The sequence below is a fragment of the Siphateles boraxobius genome, unplaced genomic scaffold, assembly GCF_051911475.1.
Source record: "Siphateles boraxobius isolate OS27281-9 unplaced genomic scaffold, OSU_SipBor_1 6, whole genome shotgun sequence".
Taxonomy (NCBI): domain Eukaryota; kingdom Metazoa; phylum Chordata; class Actinopteri; order Cypriniformes; family Leuciscidae; genus Siphateles; species Siphateles boraxobius.
The window spans coordinates 9,355,859-9,379,086 of record NW_027509186.1 but is presented as its reverse complement, the minus strand read 5'-3'; the positions used below and the strand labels follow the sequence as shown (position 1 = coordinate 9,379,086).

The 23,228-nt window shown below is 42.8% G+C and overlaps 1 protein-coding gene across 1 annotated transcript; it reads right to left on the bottom strand.

Annotated features, from left to right (window-relative positions):
- Positions 1-18,928: 18,928 nt before the first annotated feature.
- Positions 18,929-22,667, bottom strand: rbp2a (retinol binding protein 2a, cellular). Its single transcript, XM_077207643.1, has 4 exons — positions 22,458-22,667; positions 20,415-20,593; positions 19,744-19,845; positions 18,929-19,083 (listed from the first exon to the last, which is right to left on the bottom strand). The coding sequence occupies exons 1-4, from the start codon at positions 22,528-22,530 to the stop codon at positions 19,030-19,032; spliced, it is 408 nt and encodes a 135-aa protein (XP_077063758.1). The 5' UTR covers positions 22,531-22,667; the 3' UTR covers positions 18,929-19,029.
- Positions 22,668-23,228: the final 561 nt, after the last annotated feature.

Genomic DNA, 23,228 nt, shown 5'->3' with positions numbered 1-23,228 from the left:
ATCCATTGCTGGCATCAACATTCTAGTTATGTAGTACTCGAGTCCGGTCTCGAGACCGATTTCTGCTTTCTCGGACTCGTCTCGGACTTGTTCCTTCAAAGACTCGGTCTTGACTCGGACTCGGCCCCATCACTAGTTATGGGGGAATAAAGTTTTAAAAGATACTGAATTCGAGTGTATTGTCAAAATATTTAAAATTGGGAAATATTGGAAAATGTTATAAAGTAGCTACGCCTACTAATTTAGACATGCCACTAGAAAATTTTAATTTGCTCTGCATGTCCTAACTATGATTAAAAAAGTTAGGGTGGGCTTAACATGTTGATGACAGAGCAGCACTGTTGAAGCATTTTAGAAAAATAGGCAGAAGATGATGCATGTGGTAGGGATTTTTTTAATGATAGTAAAAGCATAGTCCATATTAAGACATTAAGACTGCTCCTCTCAGCAATTCCCATTCTAGCTTAGTCTGTAGGCCTAACTGTTGATTATTAACTGGGGTGATATTAAATCATGAATATCAAAACTGACATGTCGAGACAAAATCTCGACTCGGACTTGCTTCCTCAAAGACTCGGTCTTGACTCGGACTCGACTGTATTTGAAAACCAACGGACTCGGTCTCGACTCGGACTCGACCCTTCAAAGACTCGGTTTTGACTCGGACACGGCATAGGCGGTCTCGTCCCCATCACTACAACATTCAGTGTAACATTTTGAGTAAATGTTGGGACTCTGAACTGACTTGTATTATGTACAGTTGGTTTGGTCACATCATTAGAAATAAGTGTGAACAATTTTGAGTCGTTGTGTGTAACCGATGACAACTGTGTTGTAGTTGTGTTTAACTTTTGCCTGCATGTGTTTAGCATTTTGAAACATAAGTGCATCACAGTGCAAAATGTGTTCTAGTGAATGAGAATGTGTTGAGTTTTCCAAAAAGAGATTTGCAAACAGTGTTTTAACTACCTGAACTTGTTTAATGTTTTATAGAAAGAGTAATTTATTCGACAAATTGGTTTAGACTATTGAGAATCTGGTTCAGAGAATTGGGTTTAGTGTTTAAGCAATTCATAAAAACTGTACTAAAGACGTCCCATACACTATACATGTTATTATATGTAAAAAATGAGTCACCTATTGCCACCCTGAAGTATAAATGTAATGTTGGGGTTACGGGGCGGGGTCAAGAGATAGATAAAAGAACATGGCTGAAACCTAAAACAGGCCTCGTGTTTTCTCCTTAACGCACACCAAAACATGGTTTCAGAAGTAAAGTACTAAAGGAAATAAAGCGACAAGAAGAGTAACGAAAATGGAAGGATTAAAGCCACCTGCAGGACTTGATCTACTGCACAGTAATTTGAAGGAAAACTGGAAGAGATTTCGGCAAAGATTTTAGCTGTATTTAGACGCGACTGGAACCGCTAGCAAGCCAGCCAAGGTAAAGTCCTCACTATTTCTTCATGTAGCCGGCGAAGAAGCGGTTGAAGTGTATAATACCTTTACGTTCGAAGAAGACGATGATAAACATAGTCTGACGAAAATAATGGAGAAATTTGAAGAGTACTGTAACCTGAAAAAGAACATAACCTATGAGAGGTATAAGTTTTTCACAAGGGGACATGTCCATTAGCCAATACATCACAGAACTAAAGCTAAAAGCGAAGTCGTGCGAGTTTGGACTGTTGCAAGAATCTCTTATAAGAGATCGAGTTGTCTGTGGAATCACGTCAGATGCCATGAGAGAGAGACTTTTAAGAGAAGTTGACATTAGTCTTAAAAAAGCTACCCAGCTGTGTATCGCGTCAGAAATGACAAAAACTCAGATGAAGCAAATGCATGACGAGGATCACAACGCACAAGCCTCTGCACATGAAAGCAAGCACATTGATGCAGTGAAACATAAGCAGACACGCAAAAATGAGCAACTAAATAAATACAAACCAAATGAAAAAGACAAAGCAAGCACTTTTAATTGCAAAAGATGTGGAACGGAGCATGCATCACGCAATTGCCCCGCATATGGCAAACAGTGCAAGAACTGTGATAAAATGAACCACTTTGCTAAAATGTGTAAATCGAAGAAAGTGCATGCTGTTGATGATGAAGTCACAGATCAGAGACCTGGTCTGTTCGTTGGTGCAGTGCCAACGTAGACAGGGACAGATGAATGGACAGTTGACTTAAATTCTAGCACAAACATGTAAAATTTAAACTAGATACTGGTGTGCAAGCCAATGTAATCCCGTACAGCCTGCTGCAAAGAATTGGAAAGAAGAACATTCTAAGACCCACAAATGTGAAACTGTCAACTTACACTGGAGACAAAATACCTGTGAAAGGAAAGTGTAACTGGACAGTGAAATTCAAAAAGAAAACACATGTACTGGAATTCATTGTTGTGAAATCAGATGCTAAACCAATATTAGGAATTAATGCATGTGAACAAATGGGGCTCATACAGAGAGTGATGGAATTGAGCAAAAGTGACAAAATGGATATCTTCACGGAGTATGCAGATGTGTTTGAGGGCATAGGTTGCCTGGATGGCGAGCACACAATCCGAATAGATGAAAATGTGAATCCGAGAGTTCATCCACCTAGAAAAATTCCAGTTACCCTGAGAGAAAACCTGAAAACAGAACTGAACAGAATGGAAAGAATGAAAGTAATAGCAAGAATTGAAGAGCCCACACGGTGGGTCAACTCAACCCCATTGTGATTGTGGAAAAGTCTAATGGGAAATTAAGAATATGTTTAGACCCCCGAGATCTCAACACAGCGGTTATGAGAGAACACTACCAGCTACCAACGGTAGAGGAAATAACTAGCAGACTCTCAAAAGCCAAATATTTTACAGTGTTGGATGCAAGTTAAGGTTTTTGGCAACTCAAATTCGATGAAGCCAGCTCTCGCGTTTGTACATTCAGCACTCCTTTTGGCCACTTCACATTCCTCCGACTCCCATTTGGGGTCAACTCTGCTCCAGAAGTTTTTCACAGGACGGTGAAGCAACTTTTTGAGGGAATTGAAGGTGTTGAGACATACATTGATGATCTTTTGATCAGATGATCTGGACTGGGTGCTGTTCTACTTCAAGAAGACAAGCCAGTGGCTTATGCATCACGTGCATTGACTGAAACAGAACAGCGTTACGCGCAAATAGAGAAGGAGATGTTGGCGATTGTGTTTGGAGCAGAGCGTTTTCATCAGTATGTTTATGGAAGAGAGGTAGACGTACAATCCGACCACAAACCGCTTGAAGCAATAATGAAAAAGCCGTTGAGCAGTGCTCCAGCTAGAATACAGAGACTGTTAATGAGATTACAAAAAGATCAAGTGAACGTACAGTACAAGCCAGGTAAGGAGATGTATATAGCTGATGCGTTATCCAGAGCGTACTTACCAGAGACCGGCTCTCCTGATAAAGATATAGAAGCCCAGGTGCATATGGTAATGTCAAACCTACCTGTGTCAAATGAGACACTAGATGAATTCAAAAAGGAAACTAAAGAGGATGTGATTCTGACAAAACCCACAGAGACAGTGCTAAATGGATGGCCTGAGATGAAGAGCCAAGCAGCTAAAGAAATACAAGGATATTGGAAATTCAGAGAGGAAATCTCAGTTGTGGATGGAGTTTTGTTCAAAGGAGAACGGCTCATAGTTCCAGCATCAATGAGAGCAGAAATGCTGAAGCGAATTGCTGAAAGTCACCTAGGCATAGAAAGCTGCAGACGGGGAGCTAGAGATGTGCTCTTTTGGCCTGGAATGTCACAAAGCATAACAGAGATGATAAACAACTGTCTAGTGTGCAGGACACACCAAAAACGCCAAACTAAAGAGCCATTACATCCACACAGTGTTCCTGAAAGACCCTGGCAGAAAATAGGTGTTGACTTGTTTACCTTTGACCAACAGGAGTATCCAATCTTAGTGGATTGCCACTCCAAATTTATTGAAGTAGAGTGGTTGAGATCAGAGTACAACAGTCATTACCCATTTGAAGTCACAATTCGCCAGACATGGAATTCCTGAAACAGTCATTTCAGACAATGGGCCACAGTTTAGCTCGCATGAATTTCAAGCTTTTGCGAAAGAGTGGGAATTCGGGCACAAAACCTCAAGCCCCCATCACGCACAGTCGAATGGAATGGCTGAAAGAGGGGTACAGACTGTTAAGCATATGCTTAAGAAGGCTAAGGCTGATGGGAAAGATCCTTACCTGTCTCTGCTGAATTTGAGAAGCACACCCATGGAGGATATTGGAGCATCTCCAGCCCAAGACTATAATGAGAGGTGGCTATCCTGAGTTCTTTAAATATCTATACAATCAAATAAGTGAGGTTTCACTAATAAACTTAACAGTGTTTAACTCATGTGTGTAACTGCTAACTAAATATATGAAATACTCTTTCCCTTTAAATCACTAAGCAGTAATATTTACACTTTAAACGGAAATGAAATGTCTTGGAATTATTATCCTGTAAAAACTTTCACATTTAAACCGAAAATACTCTTTTTCTTAATTAACTTAAAATATCAAAGAGTCAGTAACCACAACTGTTATATAGAAAAAAAGTATAACAGATTTACTCGAAAAAGTAGAAAAAGTTAGAAAGAGTAATTAAATGTGTCTTGTCAAAATCACCTCATATCACGAATGCATTCAAATTCACAATCAACACATAAGGGCCCAAGAAAATAAAATAGCCGGCAAAACCCTAGTTGAAATTCCCTTCAAATGATCTACTGATGCACGCCTGAATGTAGCTCGGGTACGTTGTAGCCTCAAATCAAATGACTGCTTCACCACACAGGCCAAACAAAAAAAATGGTACCTTTACTCAATGTGAATGTAACCTCACACGCACAAAATCAAAGCGTCAGCAGCAGAAGACAGGACGAGAGGATTCGCAATGAAGAGAAGATGAAGAGTCACATGGTTGACGATCTGGGCAAAGTACACCACTCGGTAACGCTATCCGGCTCCGTCAGGGTCTTTGATCATCGTCGATCTCAGCTCCACACAGGCTTAACTAATCGAGGTCGATGGTCGCTAGCTTGTTAGAAAAGTCCATGCACAAACACTAACCACTAGATCAGCGGTTAACTTAAAGGGATAGTTCACCCAAAAATGAAAATTCTGCCAGAATTTACTCACCCTCATGTTGTTCCAACCCCATAAGACTTTCGTTCATCTTCGGAACACGAATTAAGATATTTTTTGATGAAATCTGAGAGCTGGATCACTCCTCCATAGGCTTCTAAGGGACTGACACTTGCCGGGCCCGAAAAGTTATTAAATACATCGTTAAAATAGTCCAAGTGACTACAGTGGCTCAATCTTAAGTTTATCAAGCGACGAGAATACTTTTTGTGCGCAAAAACAAACAAAAATAGCGACTTTATTTCAACTATACAATTCTTTCTCTGTGGACCTCGAGTCAGTTAGCGTAGTGTGATTCCATAAAGCTACGTCACACGTAGGCTCACTACTGGCCGACGCTGGTCATGTGTGTGATGCGTGTGACGTACAACAACAGAAGCTCTACGATATTACACTAGTGAACTCACTCGAGGCCCACAGAGAAGGACATGAATAGTTGAAATAAAGTCGTTATTTTTGTTTTTTTGCGCGCAAAAAGTATTCTCGTCGCTTCATAAACTTAAGATTGAGCCACTGTAGTCACTTGGACTATTTTAACGATGTCTGTAATAACTTTTCGGGGCCGGAAAGTTCAATCCCTCAAGAAGCCTATGGAGGAGTGATCCAGCTCTCAGATTTCATCAAAAATATCTTAATTCGTGTTCAGAAGATGAACAAAGGTCTTACGGGGTTGGAACAACATGAGGGTTAGTAATTACTGACAGAATTTTCATTTTTGGGTGAACTATCCCTTTAAACTTATTTCTGTCTTCGTGTGCAGAGTAGGCCACTCACACAGACAGAATTATCACCATTAAAGTTTCGCATAAGAGTCCTTGTTGAACACTTTAACTAAACTGGTACATTACATTAACATTTACCGTGTTTCTCTTTCAGCAAACCACTCGCGATTTTTTTCTTACTCCTTCGACACTCTCTCTCCGCAAACCACACACGAGTTCATTTCTCACTTCTTTTCCCTTTGACCTCAACTGTGATTGGATCATTCACAAAACTTTTCAGAAATAAATTCCCAAAACATTTGTGTAACTCTTTCTTCCTATTCTTGCAAGCATCTTTAAAGTACTTTCACATATATAATTGCCCAACAAATATTTAACATTTTAAATGCTGTATTCAGTAAACCATGAACATTACCCAATAGGCATTTCTCTCATTGCGCTAAATCACAACTTCATTGCTAGTCAATGAATTTTAACTTTTAAACCTTAAATTCTATTTATTAAACTATGAAATAATTTATTCAAAACTGTATATTACCCGAATGAATAGGCTATATTTCAACAGGGTTACATGTTGATGGGTCGAAGATTGAGAACAAGACTTCCGATTACATCCGAGTTGTTGAAGCCTCGCCTGGTAACTAACCCAGTACAGCAGCTGCTAGAAAGCAGGCAAAAGAAGCAGAAGGAATATTTCGACCAAAGATCCAGACCTCTTCAGAAACTTCAGGTTGGCGACAATGTAAGAATATGGCAAGATGGAACATGGAATCCAGCTGAAGTTACTGGACTTTCTGAGCAACCAAGATCTAATGTCGTTGAGACACCTGAGGGGAAGGTGTACAGAAGGAACAGAAAGTTTTTAATGAAATCAAAAGAACAAAGTGGCACACCAAGGAAGGACGCGGACAATCCAGATGAGACTCTACAAAATGGGTGTGACAACACAGAGAAAAAGCAGGAAATGGACACTCAAACATGGAAAAGAGATGTCAGTCCCACCAAGCTCTCAAGTCTACCTGTGAAAACTGCATGTGGACGAGTAGTCTCAAAACCAAGAAGGCTTATTGAGAACTAGTTCCATGATTTTTTCATTTTTTGAGTTCTTAAATGGTCTAGTGGATGATCTTTTGCCAAGCGTGTCAGAGGTTACAGGTTCTAATCTGCACATATAGTTTTTTTCTCTCTCATATGTTCATCAGTGGTTACAGTCTATATCAAGCAGGGACACTTTGTGTGCATTTTATTTTGTGATTTCACAGGAATGAATAGAGTCTCCACAACGGCGATAGATTGAAGAGCGCGTCCGAGTGAAGACTGCGCGAGCCACAGAGAACACTGTATCCATGATAGCAGCGGCAACGGCGCTCAGATTGATTTAAAAAAACTACACATTTAAGCATTAGATCTCTTATTTAAAAGCGAATTAAATGGGAATGCATGGCGTTGTTAGAGTTTGATTTATTTAATTTGCTACAGCTACTGCAAATACACTTTATATTATTTAACTGTTTACTTTTGAAGAAAATAGGCTACTTGAAGTAGCCTACAGAATGTTTACCAGACCCGTTGTCTGACATTGGGAGTTTGATTTATTTAATTAAGAATAAGACTACAGAGCTAACAACACTTTTTTATTGTTTAAAAGTTTACTTTTGTTGTGAACAAAACACTTGGAAGTAGGTTGTTTACTTGACCAGTTGTCTCAGGTTGAGAGAGTTTTATTTAATTTGCTAGAGTTAAATGCACTTTATATGGTGAAACTGTTTACTTATCTTACAAAGATAATACTTGAAGTGCAGGATAAACCTCTTGCTGTCTGTCGACGTGCAATAAATATCGAAAGTTATGTACAAACACCTTTCTGTACTCATTTCAACTGACTTGTGAAAACTGCTCAAAAAAATCCAAATTCTTTGACATATAGCAACTTTTTTTAACAGTAACGCAAATAGTTACTTTCCCTGGTAACGAGTTACTTTTATTACAGAGTAATTCAGTTACTAACTCAGTTACTTTTTGGAACAAGTAGTGAGTAACTATAACTAATTACTTTTTTAAAGTAATGTTCCCAACACTGAGATTGCTTTAAAGGGACAGTTCACCCAAAACTGAAATGATTCTCTACGGAATCTAGATGTCACGGAACACACACTGGAGGCAGAAAATCCAAAAGCAGTAATTTAATATAAAAGGGCAATCCAAACTCTTAGTAATCCAGGCAGGGGTCAAAAGTCCAATAAGGCAATCCAAAACATAAAATACAAACGAGAACCAGTCTGATACAAATAACGGAAGTGTGGGGACATAATACAAGGACTCCGTGACACATACTGAAACAGACAGGGTTATATACACAGGGAATCGACAATGATAATGGGGAATTGGCTGAGTGCAATGATCAGTGATAAGAAACAGCTGAGTGCAATGATGAGACAAAGGATCGTGGGAAATGTAGTTCATAAGTGAAGGACACCGTGGGAAAGGAGGACATCTAGTGGACATCAGGGGAACACAAACCCAACACTGTGACATAACCCCCCCTCTACGGAGCGGCTACCAGACGCTCCATGACAACAACAAGAAACACAGAAAACACAACACAATATAATACAAGAGGTTCAGGAGGGAGGTGGAACGGTGGAGGATCAGGGGGAGGGAAGGTGGGCCAGGTCCATGAAGGGAGACAGGAACAAGGAGTGAGGGTTTAACCGGGGACCGGGGCAAAACAAAAAATCTATCGGGCATCCAGGGGTAAACACAAAGTCTATCGGGATGCCAGGGCGAAACGCACAGTTCATCGGGAGGCCAGGGCGAGACGCAAAGTCCATCGGGCGGCCAGGGCGAAGAAGACCTCTCGGGCGGCCAGGGCGGCAAAGACCCCTCGGGCGGCCAGGGCGGCGAAGACCCCTCGGGCGGCCAGGGCGGCCCCTCGGGCGGCCAGGGCGGCGAAGACCCCTCGGGCGGCCAGGGCGGCGAAGACCCCTCGGGCGGCCAGGGCGGCGAAGACCCCTCGGGCGGCCAGGGCGGCGAAGACCCCTCGGGCGGCCAGGGCGGCGAAGACCCCTCGGGCGGCCAGGGCGGCGAAGACCCCTCGGGCGGCCAGGGCGGCGAAGACCCCTCGGGCGGCCAGGGCGGCGAAGACCCCTCGGGCGGCCAGGGCGGCGAAGACCCCTCGGGCGGCCAGGGCGGCGAAGACCCCTCGGGCGGCCAGGGCGGCGAAGACCCCTCGGGCGGCCAGGGCGGCGAAGACCCCTCGGGCGGCCAGGGCGGCGAAGACCCCTCGGGCGGCCAGGGCGGCGAAGACCCCTCGGGCGGCCAGGGCGGCGAAGACCCCTCGGGCGGCCAGGGCGGCGAAGACCCCTCGGGCGGCCAGGGCGGCGAAGACCCCTCGGGCGGCCAGGGCGGCGAAGACCCCTCGGGCGGCCAGGGCGGCGAAGACCCCTCGGGCGGCCAGGGCGGCGAAGACCCCTCGGGCGGCCAGGGCGGCGAAGACCCCTCGGGCGGCCAGGGCGGAGCAGACACCGGCTCAGGAACAGCAGACACCGGCTCAGGAACAGCAGACACCGGCTCAGGAACAGCAGACACCGGCTCAGGAACAGCAGACACCGGCTCAGGAACAGCAGACACCGGCTCAGGAACAGCAGACACCGGCTCAGGAACAGCAGACACCGGCTCAGGAACAGCAGACACCGGCTCAGGAACAGCAGACACCGGCTCAGGAACAGCAGACACCGGCTCAGGAACAGCAGACACCGGCTCAGGAACAGCAGACACCGGCTCAGGAACAGCAGACACCGGCTCAGGAACAGCAGACACCGGCTCAGGAACAGCAGACACCGGCTCAGGAACAGCAGACACCGGCTCAGGAACAGCAGACACCGGCTCAGGAACAGCCGACACCGGCTCAGGAACAGCAGACACCGGCTCAGGAACAGCCACAAGAACTGTAATAGTCACAAAAACAGACACACACACAGAAACAAACACTGGCTCTGGAACAGGCACTGGCTCTGGAACAGGCACTGGCTCTGGAACAGGCACTGGCTCTGGAACAGGCACTGGCTCTGGAACAGGCACTGGCTCTGGAACAGGCACTGGCTCTGGAACAGGCACTGGCTCTGGAACAGGCACTGGCTCTGGAACAGGCACTGGCTCTGGAACAGACACTGGCTCTGGAACAGACACTGGCTCTGGAACAGACACTGGCTCTGGAACAGACACGGGCTCTGGAACAGACACGGGCTCTGGAACAGACACAGGCTCTGGAACAGACACAGGCTCTGGAACAGGCATTGGCTCAGCCTCCGGCTCTGGAACAGGCATTGGCTCAGCCTCCGGCTCTGGAACAGGCATTGGCTCAGCCTTCGGCTCTGGAACAGGCATTGGCTCAGTCTCCGGCTCTGGAACAGGCATAGGCTCTGGAACAGGCATTGGCTCTGCCTCCGGCTCTGGAACAGGCATAGGCTCTGGAACAAGCATTGGCTCTGCCTCCGGATCTGGAACGGGCAATGGCTCTGGAACAGACACTGGCTCTGGAACAGACACAGGCTCTGGAACAGACACTGGCTCTGGAACAGACACAGGCTCTGGAACAGGCATTGGCTCAGCCTCCGGCTCTGGAACAGGCATTGGCTCAGCCTCCGGCTCTGGAACGGGCAATGGCTCTGCCTCCAGCTCTGGAACAGCAGACACTAGCTCCGGCTCTGGAACAGCAGACATGGGCATGTCCAGGATCCGAACCAGACGCTCCAGATAGTCCAGATCCAAGAAGGCAGATGGCACTGGCTCTGCCTCCGGCGCTGGAACGGATACTGGCTCTGCCTCCGGCTCTGGAACAGGCATTGGCTCTGCCTCCGGCTCTGGAACCGGCAATGGCTCTGCCTCCGGCTCTGGAACCGGCAATGGCTCTGCCTCCGGCTCTGGAATGGGCACTGGCTCTGCCTCCGGCTCTGGAACGGCCATTGGCTCTGCCTCCGGCTCCGGCTCTGGAACAGCAGACACTGGTTCCGGCTCTGGAACAGCAGACACGGGCATGTCCAGGATCCGAGCCAGACGCTCCAGATAGTCCCGGCCCAGGAAGGCGGACGGAACGTGAACAGTCTCTCGCTGGGCAGACGTGACGTGAACAGTCTCTCGCTGGGCAGACGTGACGTGAACAGTCTCTCGCTGGGCAGACGTGACGTGAACAGACTCTCGCTGGGCAGACGTGACGTGAACAGTCTCTCGCTGGGCAGACGTGACGTGAACAGTCTCTCGCTGGGCAGACGTGACGTGAACAGTCTCTCGCTGGGCAGACGTGACGTGAACAGTCTCTCGCTGGGCAGACGTGACGTGAACAGTCTCTCGCTGGGCAGACGTGACGTGAACAGTCTCTCGCTGGGCAGACGGAACGTGAACAGTCTCTCGCTGGGCAGACGGAACGTGAAGATTCTCTGACTGGGCAGACGGGACGTGAACAGTCTCTGACTGGGTAGACGGGACGTGAACAGTCTCTGACTGGGCAGACGGGACGTGAACAGGCTCTCGACCACCTCCTCCACTGCGACCTCCACGGGTTCCACGAAACTTAACTAATCGGGTCCCCTTAAAAAACTCCATTCTCTCCCGCTCGGTGGCTGGGGAAGAGATATTGAGAAACATACCGCTGGATCTTGTGTGACGGAGTCCTTCTGTCACGGAACACACACTGGAGGCAGAAAATCCAAAAGCAGTAATTTAATATAAAAGGGCAATCCAAACTCTTAGTAATCCAGGCAGGGGTCAAAAGTCCAATAAGGCAATCCAAAACATAAAATACAAACGAGAACCAGTCTGATACAAATAACGGAAGTGTGGGGACATAATACAAGGACTCCGTGACACATACTGAAACAGACAGGGTTATATACACAGGGAATCGACAATGATAATGGGGAATTGGCTGAGTGCAATGATCAGTGATAAGAAACAGCTGAGTGCAATGATGAGACAAAGGATCGTGGGAAATGTAGTTCATAAGTGAAGGACACCGTGGGAAAGGAGGACATCTAGTGGACATCAGGGGAACACAAACCCAACACTGTGACACTAGAGGCCCATAGAGAAGGAAATGAATAGTTGAAATAAAGTCGTTATTTTTGTTTGTTTTTGCACACAAAAAGTATTCTCGTCGCTTGATAAACTTAAGATTGAGCCACTGTAGTCACTTGGACTATTTTAACAATGTCTTTAATAACTTTTCGAGGCCGGCAAGAGTCAATCCCTGAAGAAGCCTATGGAGGAGTGATCCAGCTCTCAGATTTCATCAAAAATATCTTAAAGGATAATTCTGGTATTTAACACTTTGAGTCTATTTTGTAGTTTGTTTTGAATGAACTAGAGTGGTGTTCCGTAGATGAACGAAGGTCTTACGGGGTTGGAACAACATGAGGGTGAGTAAATACTGACAGAATTTTCATTTTTGGGTGAACTATCCCTTTAACGCGCTGTCAATTACACCAATTGCATTAAAACTTAGTAAAACTAAGTAACTATTAGTAACATCGACTTACCAGTGACATTTTGCCAATACCTCCCTTACGTAAAGGGTTATTTTTTAATGTACTGTATGTACAGTACACAAATATTTATATGAAAATATTACTGTCATTCACCTAAAATGTTTTTTTTTTTCATTTTTCAAAGGTTGTAGTAATTCCCTAGTGACCAGACTGACTTACCACTGGTGAAATTTTGACACTACCTCCCTTGTACGTACAGTTCACAAATATTAATATGAAAAAATTACTGTAATTCACCTAAAGTGTTTTTTCATGTTTCAAAGGTTGTAGTACGTTCCTAGTGACCTGACTGACTTACTACAGGTGACATTTTCACAATACCTCCCTTATTTTCCGTACAGTACACAACTATTCATATGAAATTATTACTGTAATTCACTTAGTGTTTTTTCATGTTTCAAAGGTTGTAGTACGTTCCTAAAGACCTGACTGACTTACTACACGTGAAGATCAGAATGGAGGATCTGGGGGAGGGAACACCTTTAAGGGACACATCACTTTTCACATATTTTATAACTTCTTTTAGCTTTTCATTATGGTTGGGAGAATGAGACCATTTTACCAGTCGCACTGAGATACTTTATGATACCAAACATGTATAGTTACTTTTTTGTACACACTTAACATTTCATGTTATGGTATGTCAATCCATTTTCAGCCCATGCCCACATCTGGGGTTTGTCACTTTTTTCTTCTGAAGATGGCTCTGATCTGCGGGTCTATTCCAAGCTCCCACCGATTAAGGAAGCTATTGCTGCCCATCTTTGCCCCTATGCTGAGGGTATGTCCACAGTTGCGTACCCCAACAAGCCGTGCCGCACCACGCTAATATTACTGGGAAAGCGTACGCAGCATTGGGCAAAGCAACGTCAGTGTTCCACCTGATGGCTATTCAGCAAGTCTTTCAGGCGAAGATGCACCTAGAGCAGGGCCCTGATCCAGATAGAGCTTTGCAGTGCCAGCAACCTTGCCCTATGAGCCACAAAGATTCTCCTAAGGCACAGTCCATTGGCTGTACCATGGGTAGCCTAGTCATGCTAGACAGGCACTGGTGGTTAACCTGTATAGATATGAAGGATGCAGAGAAGGTCTTCCTCCTGAAGGCCCCTGTCAGGGCTGCCAGGCACATTTAATCCCAATGTGGGGTGGTGATGGCGCAGTGGATAAGACACATGCCTTTGGTGTGAGAGACCCGGGTTTGAATCCACTGTGAGACACCAATGTGTCCCTGAGCAAGACACTTAACCCCTAATTGTTCCAGAGGCGTGCAACCTCTGAAATATAGCAATTGTAAGTTCCTTTGGATAAAAGCGTCAGCTAAATGAATAAATGTAAATCCCTCACAGAGAGAGATTAAATAGCCTTCTCGCCCAGCGCTCTTCTTAAGACCACTTCAAAACCTTGCTCTCAGACAGAGCCCAATGACTCTTTGTCTCTGGGTCATGCACTTCCTAAGCATCAGGGACCCTGCCCCTGGAAGAGGAGTCTGAAACTCGACACCAAAGATGGTCCGGCAGCATGTTCGGATGCTGCTCTACATGTTCCCCTCGCCTACCTGCCTGTTGCAGATGACAAGAACAAAGAAAGTTGTTGTGTGATTGTTCCACATGAATATGCAATAAAATCAAACAACCTCACAAGAAGAACTTTTATCCTATTCCCTCTCTTACTCACACTCACGCCTTACACAGTTCCCTGTCTACTCATCAGCGAACTGTCAGACCAAGCCACACTGAAACCTCTTGCACAGTTCACAGAGGTGTGGGTGAGCGCCTCCTGGCATATCAAGGTGGTTGCTAAACATGATCATAAGTGGTTACACACTTCTGGTTGCACACATACAAACCCACTTTTTCAGAGTATGAGCTATGAATTATTTGGACGATTGGCTGCTTATGGCTCCTTCAGCGAACAAGCTGTGCAGCCACCGAGATCAGCTTATCAACCACCTTAAGCGTTTGGGGCTTACGATCAACCTGCAGAAAAGCCAGGCAATGTATTCCATTTCTGGCCGTGAGTCTGAATTTATTGTTATGCGAGCCCACCTGTTATCTGAGCGTTCGCAGGCTATCATGAACTCTCTTGCGATGTTCAAGGAAGGCTGGGCATTTCCGCTTTTGATGGAAGCTGTCTCAGTGTTTTGTCGCATGGGACTGCTTCACATGCAGCCAGTTGAACTATGGTTGAAAGCACGTGTCCCCATTCACTCTTGGCACGCTGGCTCTATGCACGTCTTAGAGACTTCCAGGGCATACATGCTGTCAAAACACATGGTAGGGAGAATGGAGACTACACACTCAGACTGTGAATGTGATATGGAGCATATTCGGGCCAGTAGAGGTGGATCTCTTCACATCAGCAGAGAACACTCACTACCCGTTGTTCTTCTCCCTAGTTGAGCACTCCACACTGGGAGTGGATGAACATGCTCCCCTGTGAATATATTGCACCAAGTACTGTACAGGATCAAGGAGGAAACGGAGTCAGTTCTGTTAATCACACTGAAATGGCCCACACAGCCATGGTTCCCGGAACTGCTCAAGATACTGTCAGATCCCCCATGGCCCATTCCTCTGGGGAGGGATCTCCTCTCTCAAGCGAATGGTTCAATATGGCACCCCAACCCAGTTGTGGATCCTTTACATCTGACAGTTCAATGAAGCCCATCAGTCTCAGTCTCAGTCTCACTTCTACAACTCTTTCAAATCAGGGCTTTTACTTACGCTTTTACTTGCGCTCACGCTTCTATCAAATGAGTTGGCAACATGCATGAACTCTCAGTCAATGAGTCCTGCATGGACTTCGGCTCTAATGATTGTAAATCCATGCTTAAGCCAAGGAAGGGCTATGTGCCTAAAGTGTTCTCAACGCCGTTCAGAGCCCAGGTGGTAACCCACTCATCTTTTACCCCTCAGTGAACCCGCGGCCGGGGAAGAACCCACTTCTGCCCTGTGTGTGCTTTGCGTATTTATGTCAAGTATACTAGACAGTTAAGACTCTCTGAACAGCTCTTTGTGTGTTTTGGTGGTCCCCCTAAAGGCCTACCAGGATCAAAACAAAGACTATCCCATTGGATTGTGGATGAGATAGCTTTGGCTTATGATTCACAGGATGTGTCGTGCCCCATAGATGTGCAAGCCCACTCTACAAGGAGTATGGCCTCCATGAACAAGTGGTATGTCTATATAGGTTTTCTCCTCAGCAGCCGGATGGGCTTCACAGAACACTTTTGCCAGGTTCTGTGAGTTGGGCTCTTCTTCAATAGCTTCTCCTACCAGTGCAAGAAGGCTAGCTAAGGTAAGCTTGTTTTTTACTGCTCTCAGTGATTATTGCTTTTGCTACAGCATATGTCTTGGATTTGCTGTGTGCAGTGACCTGAGAGCAGATGGTAAACTCTAGGGCTGCAACTAACGATTATTTTGATAATCGATTAATCAGACGATTGTTTTTCGATTAATCGATTAATCGGATAAAAGTTTTTAGAACATTTAATTTGATTGTTTGTTTATTATAACTAAATAAAACCCTAAATCAGGGTACTCATGTGTAAAAGTGTACTTTAAAAAGTGCAAAAGCCACACATTTTACTAATATAATCTTTATTTTTTACATTTTAAACCTTAATATATTGATAAATTAAATATAGAAAGACTGAAAACAAGCATGTGAATGTAGTAGAGCCGCAGTAGATTGCGTTTGAAAAACAATTAAAACTTAATAGTAGACAAATGCTATAAAAAGAGAATGGAATGGAGGTACGCAGCAAGCTAACAGGCTTGATTAAAAGGACAGGAAAAATGATGCATTAGTGCACAAGCATTCGCTGAAAACCACTGACTACAGTGACTAAAAACAATATTTTACTGCTGCTGTTATTAACTGCCTTTATATTTAGTGCTTCACTTTGTAAACACCGTTTTAATTTCTTTGGTAGCGCTATTTTAATCCATAACTTATGTTGCGAGCGAACTGATTGCGCAACCTGATGCTCGAGAAAAAAAAGATCTAGTGTGACTGTCCCGAAGTTATAAAACAAAGCTGTTTACACAGTAGCATTGTTTTCTCAGATCGGATAGCTATCTAATCGTGAAAAGACCAGGTGTAAATGCACTCCGAAACGCATTCGAGACGGATTTGAATCTGATCGCTCAAACCGCTTCAGGAGAAGATCTGAGACTCATTCCAGACGAAACTGGACAAGTGTAAATGCATCTGGTTGTGAAACCACATGTAAATTTTACTCCTCCCAAAAATGCTAAAAAATAAACATGTGAGAGCGTGTTATATAGGCTATATGTAATGTTATAGCCAGATATGACGGCGCTACTGCAAGACGCATTACCGCAGATGAGAAGCTGAACATCTATTTATTTATTCATTCATTTATTTATATATTTGTTGGTTAATTCGTTCGATTAGTTTTATCTTCCGCTTTTTTCTTTCTCTTTCTCGAGCTTACTCCAGTGTCACTTGCCTCCGTCATCTCGCTGAATGCTGCAGAGACGCAGAGCCGCTGTGCGGGAAGCACGCGACATAAAACGATGCCAGCTATTGGCTATTCGCTACTTCTCCTGCTGTACTGGCTGATTAAAACCTCCGGTGGCTCATTACTGCCACACTTTGATCACCGCAGATTTAAAATATTTACGAAATGAGCCGCTTACGGCAAATACAAATTATTTAGCAACTAATCGATGACTAAATTAGTTGACCACTATTTTAATAATCGATTTTAATCAATTAAATCGATTAGTTGTTTCAGCCCTAGTAAAGTCCACCTCCATCTCCTGGGTGCAGGGTTCCTCTAAGTCCGCTAGGGTCTTACGTCATTGTACAACAGCGCCAGCATCCTCGCTGCCTAATACATCAACCCACAGTGCTGTTACTTTCTGTCTATGACCTCTTAAACGCTGAGCTTTGCCATGGTATGCATTGTAGCTTCAGTGGCTGATGGCTCCTAAACAACATGTTTACTGCATTGATTCCACTAACTGGCAGTAGTGTTACACCAAGCAGCGGGTTCGTCTCTTGTTGATGCATTTGTTGTTATGTTGTCAATGGCAGCTTCAGCTTTCAGATGGTTATAAGCGGTTCTAAGAAGAGTTTCACAACTTTCTATCTTTACTGTTGTGTGCACACACATACAGCGGCTAAGTTGGTCCGATTACATTAAACAAAATTATGTTGTAGGTGAAGAAGGCGCTGCTGCCGCATTGCCAACCTGTAACATAACGGATCCCCAAAGAATCATTTGTGTTTCTTGATCCCAGTAAGCTCCTCAGCTGTAGGTGAGTGAGAAGCTGTTGTCAGGTATGTGCTACTTATGCTACTTATGGACAGTGGCTTTACCATTGGAGTTACTGCTTATGCAAAGCTGCACTATTAATGTCTCTGCTTATGCCGAGCGCCCCTTCCTAGTAACACGACGTGAATGTACACATTCCCCATAGCGTCAGCTAGTATATATTTATCAATCATGATTAGGGAGACTAAATCTGCTCTTGCTGCTGCAGAGCAAATATGGACTTGCTAATGCTAATAGGTACACAGACACACCGCTGTGAGCATGTAAGATTTGCTGCTGCTGCATGAATAGACACATGAATCTCGTAGCAGATCTAGGCCGGTGGAGCTGGGGAGGTGGAGAGTTTCAGAGGAAATCTGGTAGCACACTGCAGGACTAGCCTATACAGCAAACACAAAACCAGACATAATTAAATGTCGAGCACGCAATCTCTTTGGCTGCAGGGGCCAATTAACTTGCTCCATGTGGTAATGATGTGATTGCTTGCAGATTGCATGAAAAGGACCATCAGCTTGCGCCATCTAGAGTTTCAGGACTGAACTATTATTTTCATATATTGTTAGATACTAAAAATATATGCCAATAGATATTATACATTTTTCTTTAAATTTTGAAAAATGTTGTTCTCTTTTTTTGTGATTTTGTTTAAATTCTCTAGATATACATCTTTAGAGAACTGTCCTCTGACAGCAAGAAGTTTCCCGGTCCAAGCCCTGGCTGAGCCCCTGTTCAGTGTCCGTGTCATTGATTGTCGTAGGAGTGTGTGTGTATGTGTAAGAGAGTAAGAGCGAGAGAATGTGTCCCAGGCCAGCACTCTCAGTACTGTGTCAGGAAAGGCATCCTGTGCCAAATCAAATGTGTGTGTGAAGTGGACCCTGCAAATGACCAGGAATAATGCAAGGACGATGGATAGTATACGTTAAAGCTTGGTCTAAAAGTAAAAGTGCACACACACACACACACACACGTCTGGCTAAATCAAATGATTTGATTCATATGAACTTTGATATCCTAATATCCTATTTGATATCTCAATAAAACACACCTAATATTAAACTGCATTAATCACCTTGTGAAATTATTATTAATTATTAATTAGTGCTGAGATTATCAGAAATCATTTTATTGGGCTTATTAGGTTTATTTGCTGCATTGAAATCCTCCCATGGAGGACCAAAAGAATGTATAAGGTTAAAGCTGTTTATTAAAATTGCTTTAATAAATATCCACAGTGCACAGCTCAACTCCAAACCCAGGAGTGAATATCCAGTTATTATTTAGGGAGCATTAGTTTTTCTTCTTGAAGACTTGACGGCAGACTTTGTCCAGACAATGGATCTCCTAAAAAAGAGAGACACAGTGTGTTAGTTAGTATGATAACTATTCACACTGAAACATTTGGTAACACTTTATTTCGATGGTTCACTTTAGACATTCCACTAACTATAAGTAACTTTGCAACTACATGTCAACTAGCAGTCATTAGAGTATAAGTAAACTGTCTGCTTAATATTTCTAACACTTTATTTTGATGCTCCCCCAAAAGACATTCTACTAATACTCTAATGAGAGTTAGCTGACATGTAGTTACAAAGTTACTTATAGTCAGTAGAATGTCTAAATTTGACACGAAATCAGGCATAACCAAACATTTATTACTACCCACTTAAAAAGTGCCAAATTCAGATTTTTTTAGGAAGTGTTCTTTTGTAACATAAAGTGCCATGATATTACCATGTTCATTTGGGTATGTAAAACGATATATTCTCTAAAATATATAAATAGAACAGTACATCAATATGTTAATAATTCTGTACCATGTATTAAAATACCATACATATTCATGGTAACACTTTATTTTAAGGTGATGTAGTTATACTACTTGTACTTACTACAGTATATACTCATATTACTCAGTATTTATATGAGTAAGTACAATGTTACTACATAACCTTAAAATAAATTGTAACCCGTATTTGTCTACTAATGGTTGTAGTTTACCAGGTAAAGCTGGCCTCCTTCAATCCACTGCCTCCAGCCACGGTTCTCCTTTTCTCCCTTCTGCACACAAACCAGTTTATCTCCATCCCACGTCACCAGGGTCTGAAAACAAATATTTCAGCAGATGTAAAAGACGTTTAGGACCTCACCTGCACATATTAAAAAGCAATTATTATTTGGGTAAATTTGCCTATCTAGAACTCAAGGGGCATTAAAGAAGCAAATATGCTGTATTTATCATTCATAACAATGCACTCAAAAATGTTTAGGTCTAAATTTAAAGGTACACTATGTAATTTTTTGTTGAGCTGCTTTATTGATGAAATGAGCTCATTTCATAATTGATGCACTTTACACCGTTATTGAACCAAACTGGATCAACACAACTGACTTCAGCTGAATAATGGCTGTTTACAATTGTCTTTTTAGATTTGCTTTACAGCCGAATTGAACTCTTTTTGCATCATTGGTCATTTTTTTCCTGTTTATCCCTGTAAAGCTGCTTTGAAACAATCTGTATTGAATAAAGTGCAATATAAATAACGGTGACTTACGTCAAATTATCACGGTATTATCATCTGATCCACTGTACCACTATAAGTATATTTTTTCTCATTTCAGAGATGCCAGAACAAGAGGGACAAATGTGATCCTGTTTTTTAGACACCTACCTTTACAATTCTGTTGTCCAGGCCTTTGGTGTTCTCCTCGAACTCCTCTCCGATGATGAAGTTCACCTCATAGTTTCTGAAGGTGCTGAGAGTTTTGGTCTCGAATTTGTCTCCATTCTGCACAATGACTTTAGTCTGTTTGAGATGCACTGCAATCTTACGGGTAGCGAAGTCAATGTCTGTGGGGGAGGAACAGAATCATATACTAAAACCTCGACAGGGAAAGCTTGTGCAAATACATCAGTTTAAGCATGAATGTGTGAAACTATGGATGCTTGGAAAACAGAGGGTAGAAAATGGGCCCATGATGCAACAGAATGACCTCACACACATTCACACACTGGGACGAAGGTCGCTGAAGTCGCTCATCTCTCTCCTTTATCAAATCGATTGATAAGATACTGTGACCAGGGGCCGGTTGCATAAACATAGCATTACATTAACCCTTGTGCCTCCTTAGGGACATTTTTGGCCTTTTCAGATATTTTTTTTTTATCACTTTGCCTGTGTTAATGCTAACTGCATAAAATTTGGCACAGATGTGTATTTTTATTGTAATTTTACTATTTCACCGCTATTACCTTAAAAAAATCTTTTTTGCACTAGGTACTCAAAATACTCCCACTCAGCGCCTTTTGGACAAAAATGGCCCCATTGAAACCCATTGAAACTGCAATTTTTAATCCCAGGACCATTTAACTATAAAATTATGCAATCTTTGATAAGAGGCTTTCATTCTGTTGGCAAGGCTTCAAAATTTAAATTTTTACTATTTATTATCAGATGGTGCCATGGTTTGGTCTATAAAGCAAATACTCGCTTTATTCCTGTTTTCTGCTTCGGCATATTATAGAGCCAATTGGATAAATTATGCAACGATATTTGTGTGGGTGTGTTGGTATGGATGTCAGAGTGTAGTGTGTGTGTGTGTGTGTGTGTGTGTGTGTGTGTGTGTGTGTGTGTGTGTGTGTGTGTGTGTGTGTGTGTGTGTGTGTGTGTGTGTGTAATATTGAGAGAGAAAAAACTGCAAATCTAAAATCCAATCACTGCGTGCACCAGTGGAGTTTTGCTGGCACCCAATGGGGAAAATGTGTTACTGCGCCCAAACAAAATCTTACTGAAAGCTCATTTTTTGAGACGTCAACCTCAAATTTGGAACACAACTTATTTATATTTATGGCTTTGATTTTCTAGCCGTTTTAGAGTTCAACTTGTTTTATAAAGTATATATTTTATATAAAGTAATGCTCATAAATAATTTTCATAAACTTAAACCTATATAACTTTTTTTTTGATTTACTTATTCATTTTTTTTTTCATTTATATCTGCCACGGGTCTTCTTTAAAATGTTACCAAACTTAAGTCTGTGCTCCCAAGCTTAAAATTTCTATGACAGTGTTTTGACATAGACAGTTTTGTCTTCTATGGACATATGTTTAACTTTTTTTAAATGAGGCGACAGTGTCTTAACTGGCAGTCAGTCTTACTTTTCGCTATTAAATTAGGCCAATCTACGTTTTTATGTAACTGATTTAAAAAAGCTATGAACAGTTTAAAAGAAACTAATTTGATGTCTAACTTGTAGGTTTAGTCTTAGATGTTTATGCACCTGGCCCTTGGCGTGAACTTTGACCCTAGAACAAGCACTACTTTTGTTAATTAATTTATCGCACTTGTAAAAATAAGGTTGATTTTGTCTATAATTGTCCTTAACTTGTCTATATAAAGTCTACTCAAGTCTTTCATATTAATCCCAATGAATACGTACATTCAAATCTGTTGCAAAATGAATATTTCTCATGCAAGACTGAATATTGTGCAACCCCAGTGCATGAAACGTCTTACTCTGTCACTTTACACTGCATCCTCTTCTTTAAACTGAGATTTCGCAACAACTGCACTTTCATTTAAGCAGGATTATAGAGAGCTTGATCCTCTAAGAACAACTTAATATATAGATATACGAGCCTAATCTGCATTTCTGGTGTGTGTTGATAACTTTATGATTCAGTTTAGGCGTATAGTAGAAGAACATCACTTACCCATAGCCTTCATAACATCTTCAAAGTTGTCGTTGGTAACCATCTCCCACGTTCCATTGAAATCAGCCGGCATTGTGAAGCTGGATGTTGTGTGTGTGTGTGTGTGTGTTTGTGTGTGTGTGTGAGAGAGACAGAGAAGAATAGGATGAGGAGGACCACGGCCTTTTATAGCCGTGTGTGTGTGTGTGTGTGATGAAATGAACCATAGGGACAGAGTTCTTGTGATAAGACTCTTTATCTTCATTAAAAGAAGGGATGGGCTTTAGAAAGGGGATGTACTTGTGTAAGCTTTTAATATGGTCTGAGAGAAAGATACAGACAAGCTGTGCAGATATTGCAGTTGTCATGAAATTTTAAAGCTGTGACAGCACTGTCCCACGTCTTATACTTCCTCGCCACTGTTTTAATCAGCAGTAATCTCGTATCTAATGCTTCAAACAATTGAAAGAACATTCCCAAATCAAACGTTCAGCACTTGTGGAGCTCATGTCATCTGTTGTTGGAAAAATCAAATATTAACATGACATTTAGAAAGTCATGAGTTCAGCTTCTCATTTAATTTTATTCAGATCATTTGATATGCAATTAATACTTATATAATTAAAAATTATTTGGACATTGGTATACATTTGAACTTGCACTAATGGGGTTGGTAAGATTTGTGAGTTTATTTGATCAAAAATACAGGAAAAACAGTAAATATTATTAGAATTCAAAATAATCTGAATAGATTTTAGGTTTAAAGCCGAATTTTCAGCATCATTATTCCAG